This window comes from Entelurus aequoreus, linkage group LG08 (assembly GCF_033978785.1).
Source record: "Entelurus aequoreus isolate RoL-2023_Sb linkage group LG08, RoL_Eaeq_v1.1, whole genome shotgun sequence".
Classification (NCBI taxonomy): Eukaryota; Metazoa; Chordata; class Actinopteri; order Syngnathiformes; family Syngnathidae; genus Entelurus; species Entelurus aequoreus.
Window position 1 is genome coordinate 73,588,476 of NC_084738.1, and position 26,408 is coordinate 73,614,883.

At 38.9% G+C, this 26,408-nt stretch overlaps 2 protein-coding genes across 3 annotated transcripts in view; one reads left to right on the forward strand and one right to left on the reverse strand.

The window, feature by feature from the left end:
* Positions 1-2,239: 2,239 nt before the first annotated feature.
* LOC133656293 (uncharacterized) lies at positions 2,240-8,925 on the reverse strand. 2 transcript variants are annotated; one of them, XM_062057301.1, is made up of 5 exons: positions 8,410-8,925; positions 8,224-8,355; positions 6,971-7,142; positions 6,664-6,816; positions 2,240-6,398 (listed from the first exon to the last, which is right to left on the reverse strand). In XM_062057301.1, the coding sequence occupies exons 1-5, from the start codon at positions 8,774-8,776 to the stop codon at positions 2,408-2,410; spliced, it is 4,815 nt and encodes a 1,604-aa protein (XP_061913285.1). In that variant the 5' UTR covers positions 8,777-8,925; the 3' UTR covers positions 2,240-2,407. The 2 variants fall into 2 exon arrangements, with proteins under 2 accessions (XP_061913285.1, XP_061913284.1); XM_062057300.1 differs by having other exon boundaries at positions 8,224-8,925.
* Positions 8,926-18,891: 9,966 nt separating this feature from the next.
* Positions 18,892-26,408, forward strand: part of LOC133656444 (inactive all-trans-retinol 13,14-reductase-like) — a 9,994-nt gene continuing 2,477 nt past the window's right edge. The window contains exons 1-7 of the mRNA XM_062057524.1: positions 18,892-19,063; positions 21,225-21,407; positions 21,482-21,723; positions 21,795-21,990; positions 23,164-23,361; positions 23,433-23,552; positions 25,777-25,915. Coding sequence (XP_061913508.1) covers positions 18,907-19,063; positions 21,225-21,407; positions 21,482-21,723; positions 21,795-21,990; positions 23,164-23,361; positions 23,433-23,552; positions 25,777-25,915 — 1,235 coding nt within the window. The 5' untranslated portion in view covers positions 18,892-18,906. The remainder of the gene's footprint in view (positions 19,064-21,224; positions 21,408-21,481; positions 21,724-21,794; positions 21,991-23,163; positions 23,362-23,432; positions 23,553-25,776; positions 25,916-26,408) is intronic.

Sequence of the window (26,408 nt, forward strand, 5' to 3'; positions counted from 1 at the left end):
AAAGTGAGGTGGAACAAAAATGAAATAAATATTGTGATATTGATGTGTATTTGTGTGCTGTGCGTGTGAAAGTCCCAACAAAACAAATACATATTTGTATCTTTATTGAAACGTTCCTTCCCGGCAAAGTGAGGTGGAACAAAATATTGTGATATTGATGTGTATTTGTGTTCTGTGCGTGTGAAAGTCCCAACAAAACAAATACATATTTTTATCTTTATTGAAACGTTCCTTCCCGGCAAAGTGAGGTGGAACAAAAATGAAATAAATATTGTGATATTGATGTGTATTTGTGTTCTGTGCGTGTGAAAGTCCCAACAAAACAAATACATATTTTTATCTTTATTGAAACGTTCCTTCCCGGCAAAGTGAGGTGGAACAAAATATTGTGATATTGATGTGTATTTGTGTGCTGTGCGTGTGAAAGTCCCAACAAAACAAATACATATTTTTATCTTTATTGAAACGTTCCTTCCCGGCAAAGTGAGGTGGAACAAAAATGAAATAAATATTGTGATATTGATGTGTATTTGTGTTCTGTGCGTGTGAAAGTCCCAACAAAACAAATACATATTTTTATCTTTATTGAAACGTTCCTTCCCGGCAAAGTGAGGTGGAACAAAATATTGTGATATTGATGTGTATTTGTGTGCTGTGCGTGTGAAAGTCCCAACAAAACAAATACATATTTTTATCTTTATTGAAACGTTCCTTCCCGGCAAAGTGAGGTGGAACAAAATATTGTGATAATGATGTGTATTTGTGTTCTGTGCGTGTGAAAGTCCCAACAAAACAAATACATATTTTTATCTTTATTGAAACGTTCCTTCCCGGCAAAGTGAGGTGGAAAAAAATATTGTGATATTGATGTGTATTTATGTTCTGTGCGTGTGAAAGTCCCAACAAAACAAATACATATTTTTATCTTTATTGAAACGTTCCTTCCCGGCAAAGTGAGGTGGAACAAAGACGACACAAATATTGTGATATTGATGTGTATTTGTGTGCTTTGCACGTGAAAGTCCCGACAAAACAAACACACATTTTTATCTTTATTGCTTGTTATGACATGTCGAGTGTTACATGTCAAGCCCCGCCCCCTCGCCGCACCTGCGGCGGTGTAATAAAAAGCGAGTCTGGAGTCGTGACGAGCATTCCTTTTTTCAATTTGATACCTTTTTTTTCACGATGTGGCTCTTGGTTTATCTTAATTGCCTTATCAGATAAGCTAAATCGAGAAGATTTAGATAATCTAGCCAGCCAGTTCCTAAAAATCACACGTGAGCAAAACAAAATGTGTTGCAACTTCTAGCAATCATCAAGCCTTTTTAAACGTTTCTTCCTGGCAAAGTGAGGTGGAACAAAAATGACATAAATATTGTGATATTGATGTGTATTTGTGTGCTGTGCGTGTGAAAGTCCCAACAAAACGAATACATATTTTTATCTTTATTGAAACGTTCCTTCCCGGCAAAGTGAGGTGGAACAAAATATTGTGATATTGATGTGTATTTGTGTGCTGTGCGAGTGAAAGTCCCTACAAAACAAATAGACGGTGAGCTGACATGAGAAAAAGTGCCTAGAAAATGAATTTCGCTCCCACGTCTAAGCACAACTTGTTCAATGCATTTTTGCATAGATAATACCCTTCTGGACTTTGGGTTAAAAGTTCAGAACATGATACCTAGCCAAATTTTGTCACAAGCCAGAAATGTATATAGAGGTAAATCACAAAAAACGAAAATCTTGTGCTGCAGTTTTGGCTTGTAAAATATGTCTTATTCATTTTGGCAACACAAAATCTTTCTCAAATATCATAAATACATATACCTAACATCTGAAACAAATATTGGTGCCTTAGTATACTCATATGTGAATTTAGATCATGAAATGTAGCAAATTTCTTAAAAAACGATTCAACTGAAGTGATTTGCCCCAGCACAATGAAGCACACACTTATTAAATTTAGCTAAAAGCTTATGTATCATACATTAAAAAAATGTCACAACCTTCTATGTAATCAAAGGTACAAAAGAAGTAACACACCGTGGCCAAAAGTGGCTTAAAATCTAGCAAAATATTACCATGCACCCCAAAACTGGAATAAGGCAAAAATGGACAAGATTAAAATAGATGCAGTAAAGGCCCAAATTGGTATAAAATATGATAAATATTTATTAAAGTAGCAAATTGTTTCACAGCATGTGTCATTTATACCCCCCCCCCCCCCCCCCACACACACACACACACACAAACACACACAAAAGACCAAAACAAATTTGAAAAAAAAGGTAATACAGACATTATTTAAGCTTTACCGTTAAAATGGCAGTGTGGCATCTCGATAATCAAACATCTTGATAAAGAAACAAAAGTGGCAAATTTTACATGGTGACATGGTGCGTAATTACTCATCAATATCACTTTCATCTGTGTCATCATCCCATGCACCTCTTTCTTCTGTTTCCTTTGAAACATTTCCACAGTTCTGGCAGTGACATAAATCAGTACAAGACATTTTTGCAGACATACATGAACATCTTTCTGTTTCACATTTGCTTGTCTTGCAACCACAGTGGACTACCTGCAGCACACTATCTGGGGCAGGATTTCTAGTCATCCATCTTACTGTTAACTCCCCATCCTCAATGTACCATCCATTGCCAATGGGTGAAGGGGCACACATCATACCAGTCAGGGAATGTCGCATTACTGCTGCTTGGTAGTTTGCCCTTTTGCAGTGTTGGTGGAGGGCATCACTTGTTGGGGGAATGGACAGTTCTGGCAAAGCTGACGATGCCATACAGAATGCTTTGTATCTTGCATCGTTCACGTCTTTGGCAGATGCCTGTCCATACAGGTGGCACACATATTTGCTCAGTGTTTTGAACGTAGACTGGTCAAGGTTAAAACTGCTGCCCAGATTTGAGAACGCAGTCAGGTATTCGTCTTTCTGACAAGCAAGAGAAAATGTCTTCCTTTTGCCCTTGCCATGAAAGGCACTGGTCGAGTCACAACCTGTGAAGGTATGGATGCCAATGAGTGCAGAACAAACACTGTTGCCAAGAGCTGCTGCCACCTTAGCCACGTCTATGATCCTCGTTCTGTTGCCTACTCCCGTGAAAAAATACAAGCTACACTGTAAAGCTCTTTGAAGACTTACAGCAATCACTGCCACATCAGTGTCAGGGCTTTTGATGACAACAGTTTGATGTTCTTGTGCAGCATGCTGTGCATGTAAAAACACCCTAGTGTCACATTCCTCATGGTCACATGTCAGTTCGTGAACAGCACTGACAGTTTGTGAACCCTCTTTCACAGTAACACAGTGACACAGTTCTCCATGTGCTATGTACAAGCTGAAGTCCCTGCCCAAAATGGTGAGATCAGCATCTCGCCATGCAACAAAGAGGAATTCTGCCAGTGCTGCTTTGTTGGTCCCATTAGATAGAAACTTTTTCCACTGTGTGGGTGCCTTCTGATCCCGTCCATAGATCTGCACCTGTTGTGTACCACCCTCAGCTCTCCGTGACCGCTCTAGGTTTTTAATACTGATTTCTGGATACTGGTCAATGACAAAGTCTATCCTTGTACACTTGTGCTGCAGAGCTATCTTGACCACGTACTGGAGTAAGTTGTCAGCCAACTCTCCAAAGGTAGCTGGTTTGGAATGCATGGCTTGAATGACTGCCATGCCATCGAAGAGAATAGCTCCATCTGACGGAACTTGCTGAACTAAGCAGTCTTTGTCTTTGTTCTCCAATATATTCATCAAGGCAGATTTGTCTGTTTTAGCAAGTGACCCATCAGTACTGGCTAAGGGATATGAAACCGTTCCCAAGGAGTAGGACAGAATTTGCCTCAGGTCTACCTTTCTACTTTGACCAATAATGAGTAGCCTGGAGAAAAGTTTCTTGTCTGCACGCAGAATGACATCTTTGGCTGCTGCAGATTTTGTCTTTGTTTTTGCCTGGTCACTAAAGGTCTTCAGTTTTTGAGCCTTGATGGGGGCAAAAATGTCGACTGATTTTGTTAACAGTCTTTGGTCAATAAAGACTTTGACAGCTTCTTCCCCCCTTTCTGGTGCTGCAAGCAAATCCTTCTTGACCCCTTCAGATGCTACTGTCCCTGAGCTAAGACAAACAATGCCATCTTGGTGTAAGTCAAATGGGTTCAGCATGGAATCAATGGTGGAACTTATTCTGGTCACAGCTTCTTCATCGGCATGAATCCGTGAGCGGTCTAGATCTTTTCGCCTTCGTGTTTCTGGGGATTTTCCAGACATTGACTCACATTGTCTAGCTATGGCAGCTCGTTCATGTTGTGACAATATCCAGCGAGACACTGCAGCCCTATTTAGAGTTATTCCTGTCCAGCCACCCTTTGTCTTTGAATCTCTGTTGCATGTTTGCTCAATAGCCTGGTCACAAGCAATGGAGGCAAATCCATGGGCACTTTGACGTTGAACAGTCCACTGACCTTTCACACTGAGGTCTTTGTGACAAGAAGGGTGTGTTATAGGCAAGTTGACCATTTCCATCCAGTATGTAGGCAAATACCTAGCATAGTTTACACGATCATAAGCAAAAAACCATGCCATCATCAAGCGCACTGTTGACAGGTGAAGCTGCCAGTCTGATTCTCGTGTAGCTCTCACAAACAGAAGGAGTATTTGCACCATGTCAATGTAAGAACTCCAGAAAGCAAACGTTGGGTTTTCGGCAGTTCTCTTTTCCACAAAGAGAGCATACTTTGAACACATTTGGTCAAATTTCTGGTTTGCACACAAAACATCCACTGTTCTGTCTGGGAATGTGTCTTTGATTTCACTGATGACAGCCATGCACTCATCTCTCCCCGCTGGTGTCAAAGAGTCTAAGAATGTGCTGAATCTGGCACGTTGCAGGCTCTCATACATAAGTTTCTGTGCCCTCATGCTGCGGTTGTAATGATGACCACTGATCACACCATTGATGGAACCTGGGGCAACAACTTCAGACTCAATGAGTATGTCTTGCAGTCCTGCATCACCAAACCTTTTTCCTATAATCCCTAGGAAAGACATGCAAGTATGAAACTCACCAAGTCTAATCACAAGGCGTTTTGTCAATTCCTGGTCCTTCCAGCGGATTTGCTGAGCTTTGGCATATATAGCCTGGTCAAAAACTACCACTACATGGTCCAGTGCTAGCTGATCAGCAATTTCAACACTTCGCTTCAAAATCGTGTTAACTGTTGACATCTCCGTCGGTGAAGCCTCAATGACTGGAAGATAATACAGTGCTGACTTTGGCAGAGTGGCCCCACTTTGGAGCAGTGTATGGAAACCTGTCCAGCTTGGCACTGTGCATGCTTCAGCATCTGTGTACTTTACTGAAACATATGCCAGTTCAGTTTTGGCAGCAGATACAGTGTTCAACCTGTATGTTTCTGCATCCAATGGAACACTTCCATGGTGACTCAAGTTCTGTGGCCCGTGTCTTTTAGACTGTTGGTAGTGTTCTACGGGGTAGCTAGGAGGTGGTTTGAATGATTTAACTGCCTTCTGTAGTGGCTGTCTCTCTGTTCTCGACACAGTTTCAGTGACAGAACTTTGGAGCATAATGCCATTTGTGTGGTGAGTAGTTCCATGACCTGACAGTGTCTCCTCCCCAAAATCAATGTTGTCCCACACCAGTATTGTGGGTGCCTTCTGTGCGAATCCCTTGGGTATTTTGTTTCTACCCTCTAAAAGTTGTAGCTGAGCAAGGCTAGTGTCAAGACTGACAACTGTGTCCCGTGAAGCACAATGTCCTAACCTATTCAGCAGTGACAGAACATTTGATGAACCTGTTAAATGGCGAACAGTTAGACCAAGACACAATGACTTGGGTGTCTGCTTTCGACCTTTAGATGCCAGATACACAATGTCTTGACAAAGAGAGATAACCTTTAGATTCACATCATCAGGAACATCAACATAACAGGCTAGTGTTGGCTCTTCTGTTGCACCTATAATCCAGGCAATGAAGTTGTACAGTTCAACAGGCACAACAGATTTAGCTTCAGATACATTTAAATCCTCTGCTGTGGGAGGCCACGGGCATTTCATACCGGGAGAGTCACTTAGAAGGCGCTTCAATATCAGCCCTGCACTGTAAAGTGTCCTTGTGTTCTCCGTGGTATTCTGACCAGCTGTTGTACTAGCCGTGTGTTCACTGTCACTTTCAGCTTGGCTTTCAGCTTGGCTCACCTCAGTTGACTCGGTAGTTGATGGTGATGTGCCTGATGGCAGAGGTACCCTGTCTGCTAACGATAATGTCTCAACAAAAACCATTTCAGAGATGTTGCGCTGGGGAGGGCAGTGGAAAACCAGCTGGGGGAAATCACGGACCAACCTTCTTTTCAGTTTATCCCTCCTGAAACATAAAGTTAAAGGGAAATATGAGCACATTACACACAGACACACAGACACAGACACACACACACACACACACACACACACACACACACACACACACACACACACACACACACACACACACACACACACACACACACACACACACATCAATGATAATCAAATTACTTTAAACATACTCTCATAGCCTTTATGGGGAGAGACTAAATCTATAAATAATAAACTTTTCAGTATGAATATTTTATTATTTTTGTTTCAGTTACCTGTAGCCTGAAGCATCAAGATCTTCGTGCTTCTTAACGGTGTCCACGAACAACTTCCTTAGCTTGTCCATTCTCAGCACCTCTTTGTCAATTATAATCCTTTGACGGATCACTTGGTCACAGAAGAGGTTGTAGCTGTCAGCAAAGGGTTGTCTGAAAACACACACACACACACACACTTAACATGTGCAAAGAGTCATGCTTTCAAAGCTGTATCTTAAGCAAAACTAAATATAAGCTGCATGTTGTTGAATTTTTTTTTACTTTTTAAATGTGAGCAAAATGACAGTACAGTGTAATTACTCACATTTCTTCATCTCTGGTTGCAGTGTGCGTTGCTGTAGACAGTGACAAGAACCTGGTGTACTGTCTGTAACAGGTCCTATGGTACCGGACCTCTATAGCAACACAGTCTTTGTCGTTGATGTGCAGAAGAATGGCAGCATCTTTCTTAATCTCAGCTGCCTTCAGCAACTGGCCTTTAAAAGAAAAATAATTAGAATAAGCTTTATTGGCAAAATCAGAGATTTACAAGTAAAAAAGTGTGTGTGTGTGTGTGTGTCTTGAGTGGGGGGTTGGAGAGGTATTTATGACCCTGTGATTTACGACTCTGTGATGTGAGCTGCTGAACTCCCAGCTAAACATTCCAAGATTCAAGATATCTATTGTCATATGCACAGATAAACAGACAGTCACACTGCACAATGAAAAGCTTATTTTGCTGGTCCCCCTTGCAAATTCACAAAATATAAATATAAATATAAACTTAAGCTAAATAAAGAATCACAGAATATAAAAATTAAACAAGAATAAACTTAAACTATATTGCACACTTACAATAAACTTACTAAAAATGTAAATGCTAAGGATGTTTAATACTAATAAATATAATAAAATAAAATAAGAAACAAAAATAAAGAAATAAGATAAAGTAAATTAAAGTGTGGATCTTACAACAGATCTATAGTGGGCATGAGTAGACAGAAGCAGTATTGCACATTCAGTTCACAGTGAAGATGATAATGGATGATATGACAATGATGATGTATAAAGTGCACTATGCATTCTTCAATTATTGTAGCAGCAGTGGAGGTGACATGAAGTCACAGCAGGGATGTGGGTAGTGGTCACAGTTCAGTCAGTTCAGGGATGAGGGGTGAGGTGTGAAGGTGTGCGGGGGGAGGGGTGGGGGTTGTGATGTGTAAATCAGTCCAGGGGTGTGTGTGTGTGTGTGTGTGTGTGGGGGGGGGAGAGAGAGATTGGGGCTGTGGTGTGAAGGTATATGGGGGGATGGGTGGGGCTTCCTTTTCTAGGCCAGTGGTTCTCAAACTTTTAAATTCCAAGGTCTCCCCTTAACTCTGACAGTGTATAAATGGTCCATTTGGTTATTACAAAGTAACAACACATTCTTTCAATCCTACGCTATGTACTGTAACATTATTACTATAGATTCACACACGTGTGTGTGTGTGTGTGTGTGTGTGTGTGTGTGTGTGTGTGTGTGTGTGTGTGTGTGTGTGTGTGTGTGTGTGTGTGTGTGTGTGTGTGTGTGTCACATACCTGCCGACACGGTTTCTGCTTGTGTGAGTTGATCCCTCTGGCGTTTTCCTCCCACACGAGTGTACTTTTCCACTTTTTGACAAATTATACAGATGGCTGGCAGGACGGGGCCGGCAGAAGCAACGGGCAAACCTGAACGAGATCGAAGTTTCTTTCGGGGAGTTTCAGACGTGCCTGCTGACTGACCTGCGGCTGCAGATGGTTCTCCCACCGCCCGTGCGGTCCTTTTCTCGGCATAAAACAATGCAGATTTATCTGTAAAACGTCGGTAGCATGTTGCGTGAAACCCAGCGTCGTCAGGAATAGCGTCAAAATCTACATCCGAGCAATGTTTATAGATTTCTGCCAGATGCTTGTTCTGGTCTTGCAGACAAAGCCACTGTTTTAAATAGTTTCTGTATGTGTCCCACCGTGTCCGAGTGAAGTGCTGGACGTCCTCATTGTTCACAGATGAAAGATGCATATAGCATCTTTTATTTTCCTCTTTACGCACTTTTTTTCTAACTTTTGAGGTCTTTCGTTCCTCTTCACTCTCGGATGTTGTCGTCGCCATAGCAGGTATGTTGTTAGAATAAAGCTGCTACCTGATTGGTCCATGTGACCAAAACCGCGCCACTCCCCACTAGATATCACTGCGCCTCACTGAAAAATAGTACCGGCTTTCAACACCGATTACACAAAATGGGCTAGGTGTCAATTTCCGAACTTTTGGTATCTTACTTACTACCAGTAAATCTATTTTATGAAGTAAAAATGATGTTGTGCCGTTGGTGTGGGAGCGAAACTGAACGATATGAGCCTTGACCACAGGCACTAAAATACATATTTTTATCTTTATTGAAACGTTCCTTCCCGGCAAAGTGAGGTGGAACAAAATATTGTGATATTGAATGTGTATTTGTGTTCTGTGCGTGTGAAAGTCCCAAAAAAACAAATACATATTTTTATCTTTATTGAAACGTTCCTTCCCGGGAAAGTGAGGTGGAACAAAATATTGTGATATTGATGTGTATTTGTGTTCCGTGCGTGTGAAAGTCCCAACAAAATAGATACATATTTTTATCTTTATTGAAACGTTCCTTCCCGGCCAAGTGAGGTGGAACAAAAATGACATAAATATTGTGATATTGATGTGTATTTGTGTGCTGTGCGTGTGAAAGTCCCAACAAAACAAATACATATTTTTATCTTTATTGAAACGTTCCTTCCCGGCAAAGTGAGGTGGAACAAAATATTGTGATATTGATGTGTATTTGTGTGCTGTGCGCGTGAAAGTCCCAACAAAACAAATACATATTTTTATCTTTATTGAAACGTTCCTTCCCGGCAAAGTGAGGTGGAACAAAATATTGTGTTATTGATGTGTATTTGTGTGCTGTGCGTGTGAAAGTCCCAACAAAACAAATACATATTTTTATCTTTATTGAAACGTTCCTTCCCGGCAAAGTGAGGTGGAACAAAGTATTGTGATATTGATGTGTATTTGTGTTCTGTGCGTGTGAAAGTCCCAACAAAACAAATACATATTTTTATCTTTATTGAAACGTTCCTTCCCGGCAAAGTGAGGTGGAACAAAAATGACATAAATATTGTGATATTGATGTGTATTTGTGTTCTGTGCGTGTGAAAGTCCCAACAAAACAAATACATATTTTTATCTTTATTGAAACGTTCCTTCCCGGCAAAGTGAGGTGGAACAAAATATTGTGCTATTGATGTGTATTTGTGTTCTGTGCATGTGAAAGTCCCAAAAAAACAAGTACATATTTTTATCTTAATTGAAACGTTCCTTCCCGGCAAAGTGAGGTGGAACAAAATATTGTGATATTGATGTGTATTTGTGTGCTGTGCGCGTGGAAGTCCCAACAAAACAAATAGATATTTTTATCTTTATTGAAACGTTCCTTCCCGGCCGTGTGAGGTGGAACAAAAATTACATAAATATTGTGATACTGATGTGTATTTGTGTGCTGTGCGTGTGAAAGTCCCAACAAAACAAATACATACTTTTATCTTTATTGAAACGTTCCTTCCCGGCAAAGTGAGGTGGAACAAAATATTGTGATATTGATGTGTATTTGTGTTCTGTGCGTGTGAAAGTCCCAAAAAAACAAATACATATTTTTATCTTTATTGAAACGTTCCTTCCCGGGAAAGTGAGGTGGAACAAAATATTGTGATATTGATGTGTATTTGTGTTCCGTGCGTGTGAAAGTCCCAACAAAATAGATACATATTTTTATCTTTATTGAAACGTTCCTTCCCGGCCAAGTGAGGTGGAACAAAAATGACATAAATATTGTGATATTGATGTGTATTTGTGTGCTGTGCGTGTGAAAGTCCCAACAAAACAAATACATATTTTTATCTTTATTGAAACGTTCCTTCCCGGCAAAGTGAGGTGGAACAAAATATTGTGATATTGATGTGTATTTGTGTGCTGTGCGCGTGAAAGTCCCAACAAAACAAATACATATTTTTATCTTTATTGAAACGTTCCTTCCCGGCAAAGTGAGGTGGAACAAAATATTGTGATATTGATGTGTATTTGTGTGCTGTGCGTGTGAAAGTCCCAACAAAACAAATACATATTTTTATCTTTATTGAAACGTTCCTTCCCGGCAAAGTGAGGTGGAACAAAGTATTGTGATATTGATGTGTATTTGTGTTCTGTGCGTGTGAAAGTCCCAACAAAACAAATACATATTTTTATCTTTATTGAAACGTTACTTCCCGGCAAAGTGAGGTGGAACAAAAATGACATAAATATTGTGATATTGATGTGTATTTGTGTTCTGTGCGTGTGAAAGTCCCAACAAAACAAATACATATTTTTATCTTTATTGAAACGTTCCTTCCCGGAAAAGTGAGGTGGAACAAAATATTGTGCTATTGATGTGTATTTGTGTTCTGTGCATGTGAAAGTCCCAAAAAAACAAGTACATATTTTTATCTTAATTGAAACGTTCCTTCCCGGCAAAGTGAGGTGGAACAAAATATTGTGATATTGATGTGTATTTGTGTGCTGTGCGCGTGGAAGTCCCAACAAAACAAATAAATATTTTTATCTTTATTGAAACGTTCCTTCCCGGCCGTGTGAGGTGGAACAAAAATTACATAAATATTGTGATACTGATGTGTATTTGTGTGCTGTGCGTGTGAAAGTCCCAACAAAACAAATACATACTTTTATCTTTATTGAAACGTTCCTTCCCGGCAAAGTGAGGTGGAACAAAATATTGTGATATTGATGTGTATTTGTGTTCTGTGCGTGTGAAAGTCCCAACAAAACAAATACATATTTTTATCTTTATTGAAACGTTCCTTCCCGGCAAAGTGAGGTGGAACAAAATATTGTGATATTGATGTGTATTTGTGTGCTGTGCGTGTGAAAGTCCCAACAAAACAAATACATATTTTTATCTTTATTGAAATGTTCCTTCCTGGCAAAGTGAGGTGGAACAAAATATTGTGATATTGATGTGTATTTGTGTGCTGTGCGTGTGAAAGTCCCAACAAAACAAATACATATTTTTTATCTTTATTGAAACGTTCCTTCCCGGCAAAGTGAGGTGGAACAAAATATTGTGATATTGATGTGTATTTGTGTTCAGTGCGTGTGAAAGTCCCAACAAAACAAATACATACTTTTATCTTTATTGAAACGTTCCTTCCCGGCAAAGTGAGGTGGAACAAAATATTGTGATATTGATGTGTATTTGTGTGCTGTGCGTGTGAAAGTCCCAACAAAACAAATACATATTTTTATCTTTATTGAAATGTTCCTTCCTGGCAAAGTGAGGTGGAACAAAATATTGTGATATTGATGTGTATTTGTGTGCTGTGCGTGTGAAAGTCCCAACAAAACAAATACATATTTTTATCTTTATTGAAACGTTCCTTCCCGGCAAAGTGAGGTGGAACAAAATATTGTGATATTGATGTGTATTTGTGTTCAGTGCATGTGAAAGTCCCAACTAAACAAATACATATTTTTATCTTAATTGAAACGTTCCTTCCCGGCAAAGTGAGGTGGAACAAAATATTGTGATATTGATGTGTATTTGTGTGCTGTGCGCGTGGAAGTCCCAACAAAACAAATACATATTTTTATCTTTATTGAAACGTTCCTTCCCGGCCATGTGAGGTGGAACAAAAATTACATAAATATTGTGATACTGATGTGTGTTTGTGTGCTGTGCGTGTGAAAGTCCCAACAAAACAAATACATACTTTTATCTTTATTGAAACGTTCCTTCCCGGCAAAGTGAGGTGGAACAAAATATTGTGATATTGATGTGTATTTGTGTGCTGTGCGTGTGAAAGTCCCAACAAAACAAATACATATTTTTATCTTTATTGAAATGTTCCTTCCTGGCAAAGTGAGGTGGAACAAAATATTGTGATATTGATGTGTATTTGTGTGCTGTGCGTGTGAAAGTCCCAACAAAACAAATACATATTTTTATCTTTATTGAAACGTTCCTTCCCGGCAAAGTGAGGTGGAACAAAATATTGTGCTATTGATGTGTATTTGTGTTCTGTGCATGTGAAAGTCCCAAAAAAACAAGTACATATTTTTATCTTAATTGAAACGTTCCTTCCCGGCAAAGTGAGGTGGAACAAAATATTGTGATATTGATGTGTATTTGTGTGCTGTGCGCGTGGAAGTCCCAACAAAACAAATACATATTTTTATCTTTATTGAAACGTTCCTTCCCGGCCGTGTGAGGTGGAACAAAAATTACATAAATATTGTGATACTGATGTGTATTTGTGTGCTGTGCGTGTGAAAGTCCCAACAAAACAAATACATACTTTTATCTTTATTGAAACGTTCCTTCCCGGCAAAGTGAGGTGGAACAAAATATTGTGATATTGATGTGTATTTGTGTGCTGTGCGTGTGAAAGTCCCAACAAAACAAATACATATTTTTATCTTTATTGAAATGTTCCTTCCTGGCAAAGTGAGGTGGAACAAAATATTGTGATATTGATGTGTATTTGTGTGCTGTGCGTGTGAAAGTCCCAACAAAACAAATACATATTTTTATCTTTATTGAAACGTTCCTTCCCGGCAAAGTGAGGTGGAACAAAATATTGTGATATTGATGTGTATTTGTGTTCTGTGCATGTGAAAGTCCCAACAAAACAAATACATATTTTTATCTTAATTGAAACGTTCCTTCCCGGCAAAGTGAGGTGGAACAAAATATTGTGATATTGATGTGTATTTGTGTGCTGTGCGCGTGGAAGTCCCAACAAAACAAATACATATTTTTATCTTTATTGAAACGTTCCTTCCCGGCAAAGTGAGGTGGAACAAAATATTGTGATATTGAATGTGTATTTGTGTTCTGTGCGTGTGAAAGTCCCAACAAAACAAATACATATTTTTATCTTTATTGAAACGTTCCTTCCCGGCAAAGTGAGGTGGAAGAAAATATTGTGATATTGATGTGTATTTGTGTGCTGTGCGTGTGAAAGTACCAACAAAACAAATACATATTTTTATCTTTATTGAAACGTTCCTTCCCGGCAAAGTGAGGTGGAACAAAATATTGTGATATTGATGTGTATTTGTGTTCTGTGCGTGTGAAAGTCCCAACAAAACAAATACATATTTTTATCTTTATTGAAACGTTCCTTCCCGGCAAAGTGAGGTGGAACAAAATATTGTGATATTGATGTGTATTTGTGTTCTGTGCGTGTGAAAGTCCCAACAAAACAAATACATATTTTTATCTTTATTGAAACGTTCCTTCCCGGCAAAGTGAGGTGGAACAAAAATGACATAAATATTGTGATATTGATGTGTATTTGTGTTCTGTGCGTGTGAAAGTCCCAACAAAATAGATACATATTTTTATCTTTATTGAAACGTTCCTTCCCGGCAAAGTGAGGTGGAACAAAATATTGTGATATTGAATGTGTATTTGTGTGCTGTGCGAGTGAAAGTCCCGACAAAACAAATACATATTTTTATCTTTATTGAAACGTTCCTTCCCGGCAAAGTGAGGTGGAACAAAATATTGTGATATTGATGTGTGTTTGTGTGCTGTGCGTGTGAAAGTCCCAACAAAACAAATACATATTTTTATCTTTATTGAAACGTTCCTTCCCGGCCATGTGAGGTGGAACAAAAATTACATAAATATTGTGATACTGATGTGTATTTGTGTGCTGTGCGTGTGAAAGTCCCAACAAAACAAATACATATTTTTATCTTTATTGAAACGTTCCTTCCCGGCAAAGTGAGGTGGAACAAAATATTGTGATATTGATGTGTATTTGTGTGCTGTGCGTGTGAAAGTCCCAACAAAACAAATACATATTTTTATCTTTATTGAAACGTTCCTTCCCGGCAAAGTGAGGTGGAAGAAAATATTGTGATATTGATGTGTATTTGTGTGCTGTGCGTGTGAAAGTCCCAACAAAACAAATACATATTTTTATCTTTATTGAAACGTTCCTTCCCGGCAAAGTGAGGTGGAACAAAATATTGTGATATTGATGTGTATTTGTGTTCTGTGCATGTGAAAGTCCCAACAAAACAAATACATATTTTTATCTTTATTGAAACGTTCCTTCCCGGCAAAGTGAGGTGGAACAAAATATTGTGATATTGATGTGTATTTGTGTGCTGTGCGTGTGGAAGTCCCAACAAAACAAATACATATTTTTATCTTTATTGAAACGTTCCTTCCCGGCAAAGTGAGGTGGAACAAAATATTGTGATATTGAATGTGTATTTGTGTTCTGTGCGTGTGAAAGTCCCAACAAAACAAATACATATTTTTATCTTTATTGAAACGTTCCTTCCCGGCAAAGTGAGGTGGAAGAAAATATTGTGATATTGATGTGTATTTGTGTGCTGTGCGTGTGAAAGTCCCAACAAAACAAATACATATTTTTATCTTTATTGAAACGTTCCTTCCCGGCAAAATGAGGTCGAACAAAATATTGTGATATTGATGTGTATTTGTGTTCTGTGCGTGTGAAAGTCCCAACAAAACAAATACATATTTTTATCTTTATTGAAACGTTCCTTCCCGGCAAAGTGAGGTGGAACAAAATATTGTGATATTGATGTGTATTTGTGTTCTGTGCATGTGAAAGTCCCAACAAAACAAATACATATTTTTATATTTATTGAAACGTTCCTTCCCGGCAAAGTGAGGTGGAACAAAATATTGTGATATTGATGTGTATTTGTGTTCTGTGCGTGTGAAAGTCCCAACAAAACAAATACATATTTTTATCTTTATTGAAACGTTCCTTCCCGGCAAAGTGAGGTGGAACAAAATATTGTGATATTGATGTGTATTTGTGTTCTGTGCGTGTGAAAGTCCCAACAAAACAAATACATATTTTTATCTTTATTGAAACGTTCCTTCCCGGCAAAGTGAGGTGGAACAAAAATGACATAAATATTGTGATATTGATGTGTATTTGTGTTCTGTGCGTGTGAAAGTCCCAACAAAACAAATACATATTTTTATCTTATTGAAACGTTCCTTCCCGGCAAAGTGAGGTGGAACAAAATATTGTGATATTGAATGTGTATTTGTGTGCTGTGCGAGTGAAAGTCCCGACAAAACAAATACATATTTTTATCTTTATTGAAACGTTCCTTCCCGGCAAAGTGAGGTGGAAGAAAATATTGTGATATTGATGTGTATTTGTGTGCTGTGCATGTGAAAGTCCCAACAAAACAAATACATATTTTTATCTTTATTGAAACGTTCCTTCCCGGCAAAGTGAGGTGGAACAAAATATTGTGATATTGATGTGTATTTGTGTGCTGTGCGTGTGAAAGTCCCAACAAAACAAATACATATTTTTATATTTATTGAAACGTTCCTTCCCGGCAAAGTGAGGTGGAACAAAATATTTTGATATATATGTGTATTTGTGTGCTGTGCGCGTGAAAGTCCCAACAAAACAAATACATATTTTTTATCTTTGTTGAAACGTTCCTTCCCGGCAAAGTGAGGTGGAACAAAATATTGTGATATTGATGTGTATTTGTGTTCTGTGCGTGTGAAAGTCCCAACAAAACAAATACATATTTTTATCTTTATTGAAACGTTCCTTCCCGGCCAAGTGAGGTGGAACAAAAATTACATAAATATTGTGATATTGATGTGTATTTGTGTGCTGTGCGTGTGAAAGTCCCAACAAAACAAATACATATTTTTATCTTTATTGAAACGTTCCTTCCCGGCCAAGTGAGGTGGAAGAAAATATTGTGATATTGATGTGTATTTGTGTGCTGTGCATGTGAAAGTCCCAACAAAACAAATACATATTTTTATCTTTATTGAAACGTTCCTTCCCGGCAAAGTGAGGTGGAACAAAATATTGTGATATTGATGTGTATTTGTGTGCTGTGCGTGTGAAAGTCCCAACAAAACAAATACATATTTTTATATTTATTGAAACGTTCCTTCCCGGCAAAGTGAGGTGGAACAAAATATTTTGATATATATGTGTATTTGTGTGCTGTGCGCGTGAAAGTCCCAACAAAACAAATACATATTTTTTATCTTTGTTGAAACGTTCCTTCCCGGCAAAGTGAGGTGGAACAAAATATTGTGATATTGATGTGTATTTGTGTTCTGTGCGTGTGAAAGTCCCAACAAAACAAATACATATTTTTATCTTTATTGAAACGTTCCTTCCCGGCCAAGTGAGGTGGAACAAAAATTACATAAATATTGTGATATTGATGTGTATTTGTGTGCTGTGCGTGTGAAAGTCCCAACAAAACAAATACATATTTTTATCTTTATTGAAACGTTCCTTCCCGGCCAAGTGAGGTGGAACAAAAATTACATAAATATTGTGATATTGATGTGTATTTGTGTGCTGTGCGTGTGAAAGTCCCAACAAAACAAATACATATTTTTATCTTTATTGAAACGTTCCTTCCCGGCAAAGTGAGGTGGAACAAAATATTGTGATATTGATGTGTATTTGTGTTCTGTGCGTGTGAAAGTCCCAACAAAACAAATACATATTTTTATATTTATTGAAACGTTCCTTCCCGGCAAAGTGAGGTGGAACAAAATATTTTGATATATATGTGTATTTGTGTGCTGTGCGCGTGAAAGTCCCAACAAAACAAATACATATTTTTTATCTTTGTTGAAACGTTCCTTCCCGGCAAAGTGAGGTGGAACAAAATATTGTGATATTGATGTGTATTTGTGTTCTGTGCGTGTGAAAGTCCCAACAAAACAAATACATATTTTTATCTTTATTGAAACGTTCCTTCCCGGCCAAGTGAGGTGGAACAAAAATTACATAAATATTGTGATATTGATGTGTATTTGTGTGCTGTGCGTGTGAAAGTCCCAACAAAACAAATACATATTTTTATCTTTATTGAAACGTTCCTTCCCGGCCAAGTGAGGTGGAACAAAAATTACATAAATATTGTGATATTGATGTGTATTTGTGTGCTGTGCGTGTGAAAGTCCCAACAAAACAAATACATATTTTTATCTTTATTGAAATGTTCCTTCCCGGCAAAGTGAGGTGGAACAAAATATTGTGATATTGATGTGTATTTGTGTGCTGTGCGTGTGAAAGTCCCAACAAAACAAATACATATTTTTATCTTTATTGAAACGTTCCTTCCCGGCAAAGTGAGGTGGAACAAAATATTGTGATATTGATGTGTATTTGTGTGCTGTGCATGTGAAAGTCCCTACAAAGCAAATACATATTTTTATCTTTATTGAAACGTTCCTTCCCGGCAAAGTGAGGTGGAACAAAATATTGTGATATTGATGTGTATTTGTGTTCTGTGCGAGTGAAAGTCCCTACAAAACAAATACATATTTTTATCTTTATTGAAACGTTCCTTCCCGGCCAAGTGAGGTGGAACAAAATATTGTGATATTGATGTGTATTTGTGTTCTGTGCGTGTGAAAGTCCCAACAAAACAGATACATATTTTTATCTTTATTGAAAAGTTCCTTCCCGGCAAAGTGAGGTGGAACAAAATATTGTGATATTGATGTGTATTTGTGTGCTGTGCGTGTGAAAGTCCCAACAAAACAAATACATATTTTTATCTTTATTGAAACGTTCCTTCCCGGCAAAGTGAGGTGGAACAAAATATTGTGATATTGATGTGTATTTGTGTGCTGTGCATGTGAAAGTCCCTACAAAACAAATACATATTTTTATCTTTATTGAAACGTTCCTTCCCGGCAAAGTGAGGTGGAACAAAATATTGTGATATTGATGTGTATTTGTGTGCTGTGCATGTGAAAGTCCCTACAAAGCAAATACATATTTTTATCTTTATTGAAACGTTCCTTCCCGGCAAAGTGAGGTGGAACAAAATATTGTGATATTGAATGTGTATTTGTGTTCTGTGCGTGTGAAAGTCCCAACAAAACAAATACATATTTTTATCTTTATTGAAACGTTCCTTCCCGGCAAAGTGAGGTGGAACAAAATATTGTGATATTGATGTGTATTTGTGTGCTGTGCATGTGAAAGTCCCAACAAAACAAACACACCTTTTTATCTTTATTGCTTGTTATGACATGTCGAGTGTTACATGCCAAGCCCCGCCCCCTCGCCGCACCTGCAGCGGTGTAATAAAAAGGGAGCCTGGAGTCGTGCAGAGCATTCCTTTTTTCAATTTGATCCTTTTTTTCCACGATGTGGCTCTTGGTCGTCTTGGCGTGCTTGGTGATTTGGGCAGGGGGGACCTACTGGTACTTGTTCGGGAAGCCCAGTCCTTTCTCCCTGGACTCGGTCAGGCCTCCTGGACCTCGAGAGTTTGACCAGAAAAAGAGGGACAAAGTCATCAAGCAAGGTATGGCGTGACAAAACTGGAGCCGGATCGATGTGGTTTCCAGTACTTAGCCCTAGGGATGGAACGATTAACGGTGACAATGATAATGGCGGGAAAAACTCCCGACGGTTAGTAAGGGTGGGGAATCTTTGGGCACCGATTCCTGGGGTGATGAGTCACCGATTCTCAATTAGGTACAATAATTATAATGGAACTTTTTCAAAACAGGTTACAGGTTGGAACAGCTCCTTCTGGCCCCACCTAAGAACTTTTACTTTTGGTTGAGTTTGGCGGCACCAGTGGACCAAAGCGGTAGTGTCCTGCCAGATGGAATACCACATTTCTCAAACTGACATGATGTCCGCTGTAATATCGGCACAAATATTAGGTCTCTAATGGCTATGCTGATGTTAAATAGCAGACACTATCAAGAAAGGATCTCGAATTGTGCTACAAACCTGACGTTACTGTATTGGACATTTTCTAATCAAGTAGTCAAACAAAATTGTCTTTCTTTAATGTATTGAATGGCTCGAGCGGGTTCACGAAGGAACAAGTGAATACTGAATACCAGATGGGAGGGGGGAGTAAGCACGGTTTGGGAGGGGGGGAGAGAGCATATGACACAACAACAGTGGAAAGTTTAGACAATGGTGCACTGTTAACTGGAATGGAAATGTCAACACTGAAGATACACGCTCAGGAAGAGGTGCTTCAAGACATGGCTAGCTAGTTAGTGGCTGACATCCATCCGCAGTGTTTTAGCTACTTCTAAATCACTAATCCTGGCCTCCATGGCGACAAATAAAGTAAGTAGCGTTATCACTGGAGGACGAGGAATAGCTAAACATGCTTCACTACACACCGTGGGAGGATACAATAGCTCACCGGCGTCACAATGTAAACAAACGCCATGGGTGGATCTACACCTGACATCGTCTGTAATGATACCAAGTGCAAGAGCGTATCTAGTCGATACTACTATGATTACATTGATATTTTTTAGCACCACAAAATATTTTTTCCTTTTTTAAAAATTCATATTATATTTATAAAGTCAGTAAATACGTCCTGGACACATGCGGACTTTGAATAGGACCAATGTATGATCCTGTAACTACTTGGTATCTATCATAATCTAACATAATAGTGAGAGTCCAGTCCATAGTGGATCTAACATAATAGTGAGAGTCCAGTCCATAGTGGATCTAACATAATAGTGTGAGAGTCCAGTCCATAGTGGATCTAACATAATAGTGTGAGAGTCCAGTCCATAGTGGATCTAACATAATAGTGTGAGAGTCCAGTCCATAGTGGATCTAGCATAATAGTGAGAGTCCAGTCCATAGTGGATCTAACATAATAGTGAGAATCCAGTCCATAGTGGATCTAACATAATCGTGTGAGAGTCCAGTCCATAGTGGATCTAACATAATAGTGTGAGAGTCCAGTCCATAGTGGATCTAACATAATAGTGAGAGTCCAATCCATAGTGGATCTAACATAATAGTGTGAGAGTCCAGTGCATAGTGGATCTAACATAATAGTGTGAGAGTCCAGTCCATAGTGGATCTAACATAATAGTGAGAGTCCAGTCCATAGTGGATCTAACATAATAGTGTGAGAGTCCAGTCCATAGTGGATCTAACATAATAGTGAGAGTCCAGTCCATAGTGGGGCCAGCAGGAGACCATCCCGAGCGGAGACAGGTCAGCAGCGCAGAGATGTCCCCAACCGATGCACAGACGAGTGGTCCACCCTGGGTCCCGACCCTGGACAGCCAGCGCTTCATCCATGGCCACCGAACCTGTGCCCGAAGGAGAGGGGGGCAGAGCAGAAAAGAAACGGCAGATCAACTGGTCTAAAAAGGGGGTCTATTTAAAGGCTAGAGTATACAAATGAGTTTTAAGATGGGACTTAAATGCTTCTACTGAGGTAGCATCTCTAACTGTTACTGCTAGAACATTCCATAGTACTGGAGCCCCAATAGAAAACGCTCTATAGCCCGCGGGCGACCCCCGCACCCCTTTTAAGGGGACGGGCAATATGCGCATTCGTATAGTTAGGAGGAGATGCCTCGTTCAGCGCAAACAATTCGTCTGGTTTGAGCCAAGTTTCGCTGAGACCAGTGAAGTTCAGATTGTTGTCTCTAATGACCTCATTAACTAATAACAATGTGCAGGTTTCAGCGCTGACAAGGTGCCCGAGAACCTGGACGTCATAGTGATCGGCAGCGGAATCGGCGGGCTGGCGGCGGGCGCCACCTTGGCCAAGGCGGGCAAGAAGGTTCTGGTTCTGGAGCAGCACGACCAGGCGGGCGGCTGCTGTCACACCTACGTGGAGAAAGGCTTCGAATTTGACGTTGGTAGGCTAGCGCTCATGCTAATGAGTGGTTGGACCTTTAGCGGCACAGAGGTTTGATGGTCCGTGCGTTCTTAGGCCTCCACTACGTCGGCCAGCTCCATGAGAACAGCCTCCTCCGCATCATCTTTGACCAGCTGTCTGAGGGACAGCTGGAGTTCCAGGAGCTGAACCAACACTTTGACACCATCCAGATCGGCCTGGGGGACGACAAGCGGGAGTACAGCATCTTCTCCGGGAAAACGGAAATGAAGGCTCACCTCTTGAAGCAATTCCCCGACGACACCGAGGCCATCGAGAGCTTCTTCCAGATCATGAAGGTAAAAACCCCCCCGCCCCCCAGGCGAGTTCCTCTTCAAGGAAATGGCGTCCTCACCGGTCTGTCCAACAGGTCTCAGCCAAGAAGACTCACTACCTGGCGACCCTCAAGCTCCTCCCACAGTGGCTGTCCTTGTTCCTGTTGAAGTCAGGAATCGCAGACGCGGCCTCGTCGGTTTTCCGCCTCTCTGGAACGTGTGCCACGGACTTGGCGAACAAGCTGACCGCCAACAAAGACCTCCACGTCATCTTTTCCTACCTATTCTACGGTGAGACCCGGAATCTTCTTAAGTTAAAGTTAAAGTACCAATGATTGTCACACACACACTAGGTGTGGTGAAATTTACCCTCTGCATTTGACCCATCCCCCTGGGAGGTAAAGGGAGCAGTGAGCAGCAGCAGTGGCCACGCCCGGGAATAATTTTTGGTGATTTAACCCCCAATTCCAACCCTTGATGCTGAGTGCCAAGCAGGGAGGTAATGGCTCCCAATTTTATAGTCTTTGGTATGACTCGGCCGGGGTTTGAACTCACAACCTACCCATCCCAGGGCGGACACTCTAACCACTAGGCCACTGAGTAGGAATCTTCTTTAGCTTTCGGACTCTTCCACTGCGGAGAAAAAAAAAAAAAGTAAAATGAGATGGAAAAAGTTAGCAAGCTGAAATTAGCTTGCTAGCAAGCTATTGTTTGCATATTAACCGGTAACAAATGTCACATACCAAGTTATATGACTCTGGTGTAAACGGTTGCAAAACTACCTCAAAAAGTCAGCATGGTAATATTAGCAGGTTAGCAAGCTAAGGTTAGCATGCTAACAGTTAGCTTGTGTCACATACCAAGTTATATGACTCTAAAGTGTAGGGCTGGGGAACTACAGTAAAGAGTGTTAAACTAGCTAAAATAAAGTTAGCATTTTAATGTTAGCATGCTAACAGTTAACAAGTGTCACGTACCAAGTTATATGACTCTGGTGTAAACGGTTGCAAAACTACCTCAAAAAGTCAGCATGGTAATATTAGCAGGTTAGCAAGCTAAGGTTAGCATGCTAACAGTTAGCTTGTGTCACATACCAAGTTATACGCCTCTAAGGTGTATGGCTGGGGAACTAGAGTAAAGAGTGTTAAATTAGCTAAAAAAAACAGTTAGCATTTTAATGTTAGCATGCTAAAGTTTTTTTTTTTTTTAAATTAATGAATATAAAAAAATAATAATAATGAAAATGGATAAGAACAAAGCTACAAAGTTATGTGACTCTAAGGTGTATGGCTGGGGAACTAGAGTAAAGAGTGTTAAATTAGCTCAAAAAAAAAAAAGTTAGCATTTTAATGTTAGCATGCAAATTTTTTTTTTTTTTTTTTTTTTTTAATTAATAAGTATATTACAAAAAAATAATAATGAAAATGGATAAGAAGAAAGCTAACAAAAAAAGTTTTCTCCCAGGCGTGCCTCCAAAGGACTCCAGTATCCTGATCAACGCCCTCCTGGTCCACCACTACAAGCGAGGTGCGTACTACCCCAAAGGTGGCGGTAGCGAGATCGCCTTCAACATCATCCGCACCATCCAGAAACACGGGGGCACCTGCCTGGTCAGAGCTCCGGTCTCCCAGGTCCTGGTGGACCACAAGGGGGTGGCGTACGGTAAGAACCGGAGACTTTACCGTGTCAAAGTCTGAGGTGGTGGCGGACTCAAGTCTTCATGGGTGTGCCAGGGGTGACGGTGAGGAAAGGCGGGAAGGACGTGGAGGTCCATGCTCCTGTGGTGGTCTCCAACTGCGGCATCTTCACCACCTTCCAGAAACTTCTTCCTCCTGAGATACAAGTCAAACCAGGTTCGGATTTAAAATTTTACATTAGCATGCTAATGTTAGCATACAAATTTTAATGCTAGTTTTTTTTGCCTATATTGTATTCTCAAACCTAAAAAATCATGGATTTGGATACTTGGCGCCATCTTGGTGGTATGCTAACGTCTCTTATATTAGCATGCTAATGTTAGCATACACATTTTTAGTGCTAGTTTTTTTTGTTTATTTTGTATTTTCAAATCTAAAAAAAATGTTAATGCTAGTTTTTTTGGCTTATTTTGTATTCTCAAACCTAAAAAATCATGGATTTGGATACTTGGCGCCATCTTGGTGGTATGCTAGCATCTCTTATATTAGCATGCTAATGTTAGCATACACATTTTTTAATGCTAGTTTTTTTTGCTTATTTTGTATTTTCAAACCTAAATTTTTTTTTGAATGCTAGGTTTTTATTGGCTGATTTTGTATTTTCAAAAAATCATGGATTTGGATACTTGGCGCCATCTTGGTAGTATGCTAATGTCTCTTATATTAGCATGCTAATGTTAGCATACAAATGTTTAATGCCAGTTTTTTTTTGCTTATTTTGTATTTTCAAACCTAAAAAAAATCATGGATTTGGATACTTGGCGCCATCTTGTTGGTATGCTAACATCTCTTATATTAGCATGCTAATGTTAGCATACACATTTTTAGTGCTAGTTTTTTTTGTTTATTTTGTATTTTCAAATCTAAAAAAATGTTAATACTAGTTTTTTTTGGCTTATTTTGTATTCTCAAACCTAAAAAAATCATGGATTTGGATACTTGGGGCCATCTTGGTGGTATGCTAGCATCTCTTATATTAGCATGCTAATGTTAGCATACACATTTTTTAATGTTAGTTTTTTTTGCTTATTTTGTATTTTCAAACCTAAATTTTTTTTTGAATGCTAGGTTTTTATTGGCTGATTTTGTATTTTCAAAAAATCATGGATTTGGATACTTGGCGCCATCTTGGTAGTATGCTAATGTCTCTTATATTAGCATGCTAATGATAGCATACAAATGTTTAATGCTAGTTTTTTTTGCTTATATTGTATTATCAAACCTAAATAAAATCATGGATTCGGATACTTGGCGCCACCTTGGTGGTATACTAACGTCTCTTGTATTAGCATGCTAATGTTAGCATACACATTTTTAATGCTAGTTTTTTTGCTTATTTTGTATTTTCAAACCTAAAAAAATCATGGATTTTGATACTTGGCGCCATCTTGGTGGTATGCTAACGTCTCTTATATTAGCATGCTAATGTTAGCATACACATTTTTAATGCTAGTTTTTTTTGCTTATTTTGTATTTTCAAACCTAAAAAAAATCATGGATTTGGATACTTGGCGCCATCTTGGTGGTATGCTAACGTCTCTTATATTAGCATGCTAATGTTAGCATACACATTTTTAATGCTAGTTTTTTTTGCTTATTTTTTATTTTCAAACCTAAAATTTTTTTTTAATCTTAGGTTTTTTTTGGCTTATTTTGTATTTTCAAACCTAAATAAAATCAAGGATTTGGATACTTGGCGCCATCTTGGTGGTATGCTAACGTCTCTTATATTAGCATGCTAATGTTAGCATACACATTTTTAATGCTAGTTTTTTTGCTTATTTTGTATTTTCAAACCTAAAAAAAATAATGTATTTGGATCCTTGTTGCCATCTTGGTTTTATGCTAACGTCTCCTATACTAGCATGCTTATGTTAGCATACACATTTTTTATGCTATTTTTTTTTGCTTATTTTATATTTTCAAACCTAAAAAATCATGGATTTGGATACTTGGCGCCATCTTGGTGGTATGCTAACGTTTCTTATATTAGCATGCTAATGTTAGCATACACATTTTTAATGCTAGTTTTTTTGCTTATTTTGTATTTTTAAACCTAAAAAAAATCATGTATTTGGATACTTGTTGCCATCTTGGTTTTATGCTAACGTCTCCTACACTAGCATGCTAATGTTAGCATACACATTTTTTATGCTAGTTTTTTTTGCTTATTTCATATTTTCAAACCTAAAAAATCATGGATTTGGATACTTGGCGCCATCTTGGTGTTATGCTAACGTCTCTTATAGTAGCATGCTAATGTTAGCATACAAATCTTAGACGTATGCTGGCAGAAGTTCAGGGCACACGTAGCAAGCCCATCAAAATTTCCGCAGGACTTTTCGAGATGATTATTTTCCGTTAATTGTCAATTTTTCAGACATCCAGGAGAGGCTGAACATGATGAAACACGGCAGAGGTTCCTTCTTGGTCTTCTCTGGTTTCGATGGCACTGAAGAAGAACTGGGTCTAGTTTCCACCAACTTCTGGCTCTTCAAAAACAACGACATGGACAAATCGTGCGTACATAACGAGTGCACTTGTGTTGCTTGTCAGGATGCTGGAAGTTTAATAGTCGCCACTAGAGGGTGCTGTTGTGTAGAAAACGGATGGATGGATGGGTGTCTCTGTCCCAATATTTCTGGGCCTAACTGTATATTATTATTTCTTATACTTTAATTCAACACTTAAATGAAGCAACTTCTATCGATGCATTTTTTTCTTTTTAGTGTTTTATGCCTTTTTTAATGACAAAAATATGCAATATTTTCCCCCAATATTTTTCCAAGTGTAATATTTGATGGGAAGTAATTTGAGCTTTAAATAGGTCAATAATTCATAACAACATTGATATTAAATCACTTTTTTTTTCTTTAAAAGAAAATCCCACTAAAATTATTGGGGATCCAAAAGAGCCCCATTTATAAAGGTGTCATACAGTTTTTAAAAACAATTTTCAACACTTATTTCTCTGGTCTTCGGATCTAACTGTTGATTATCATTTTTCATAAT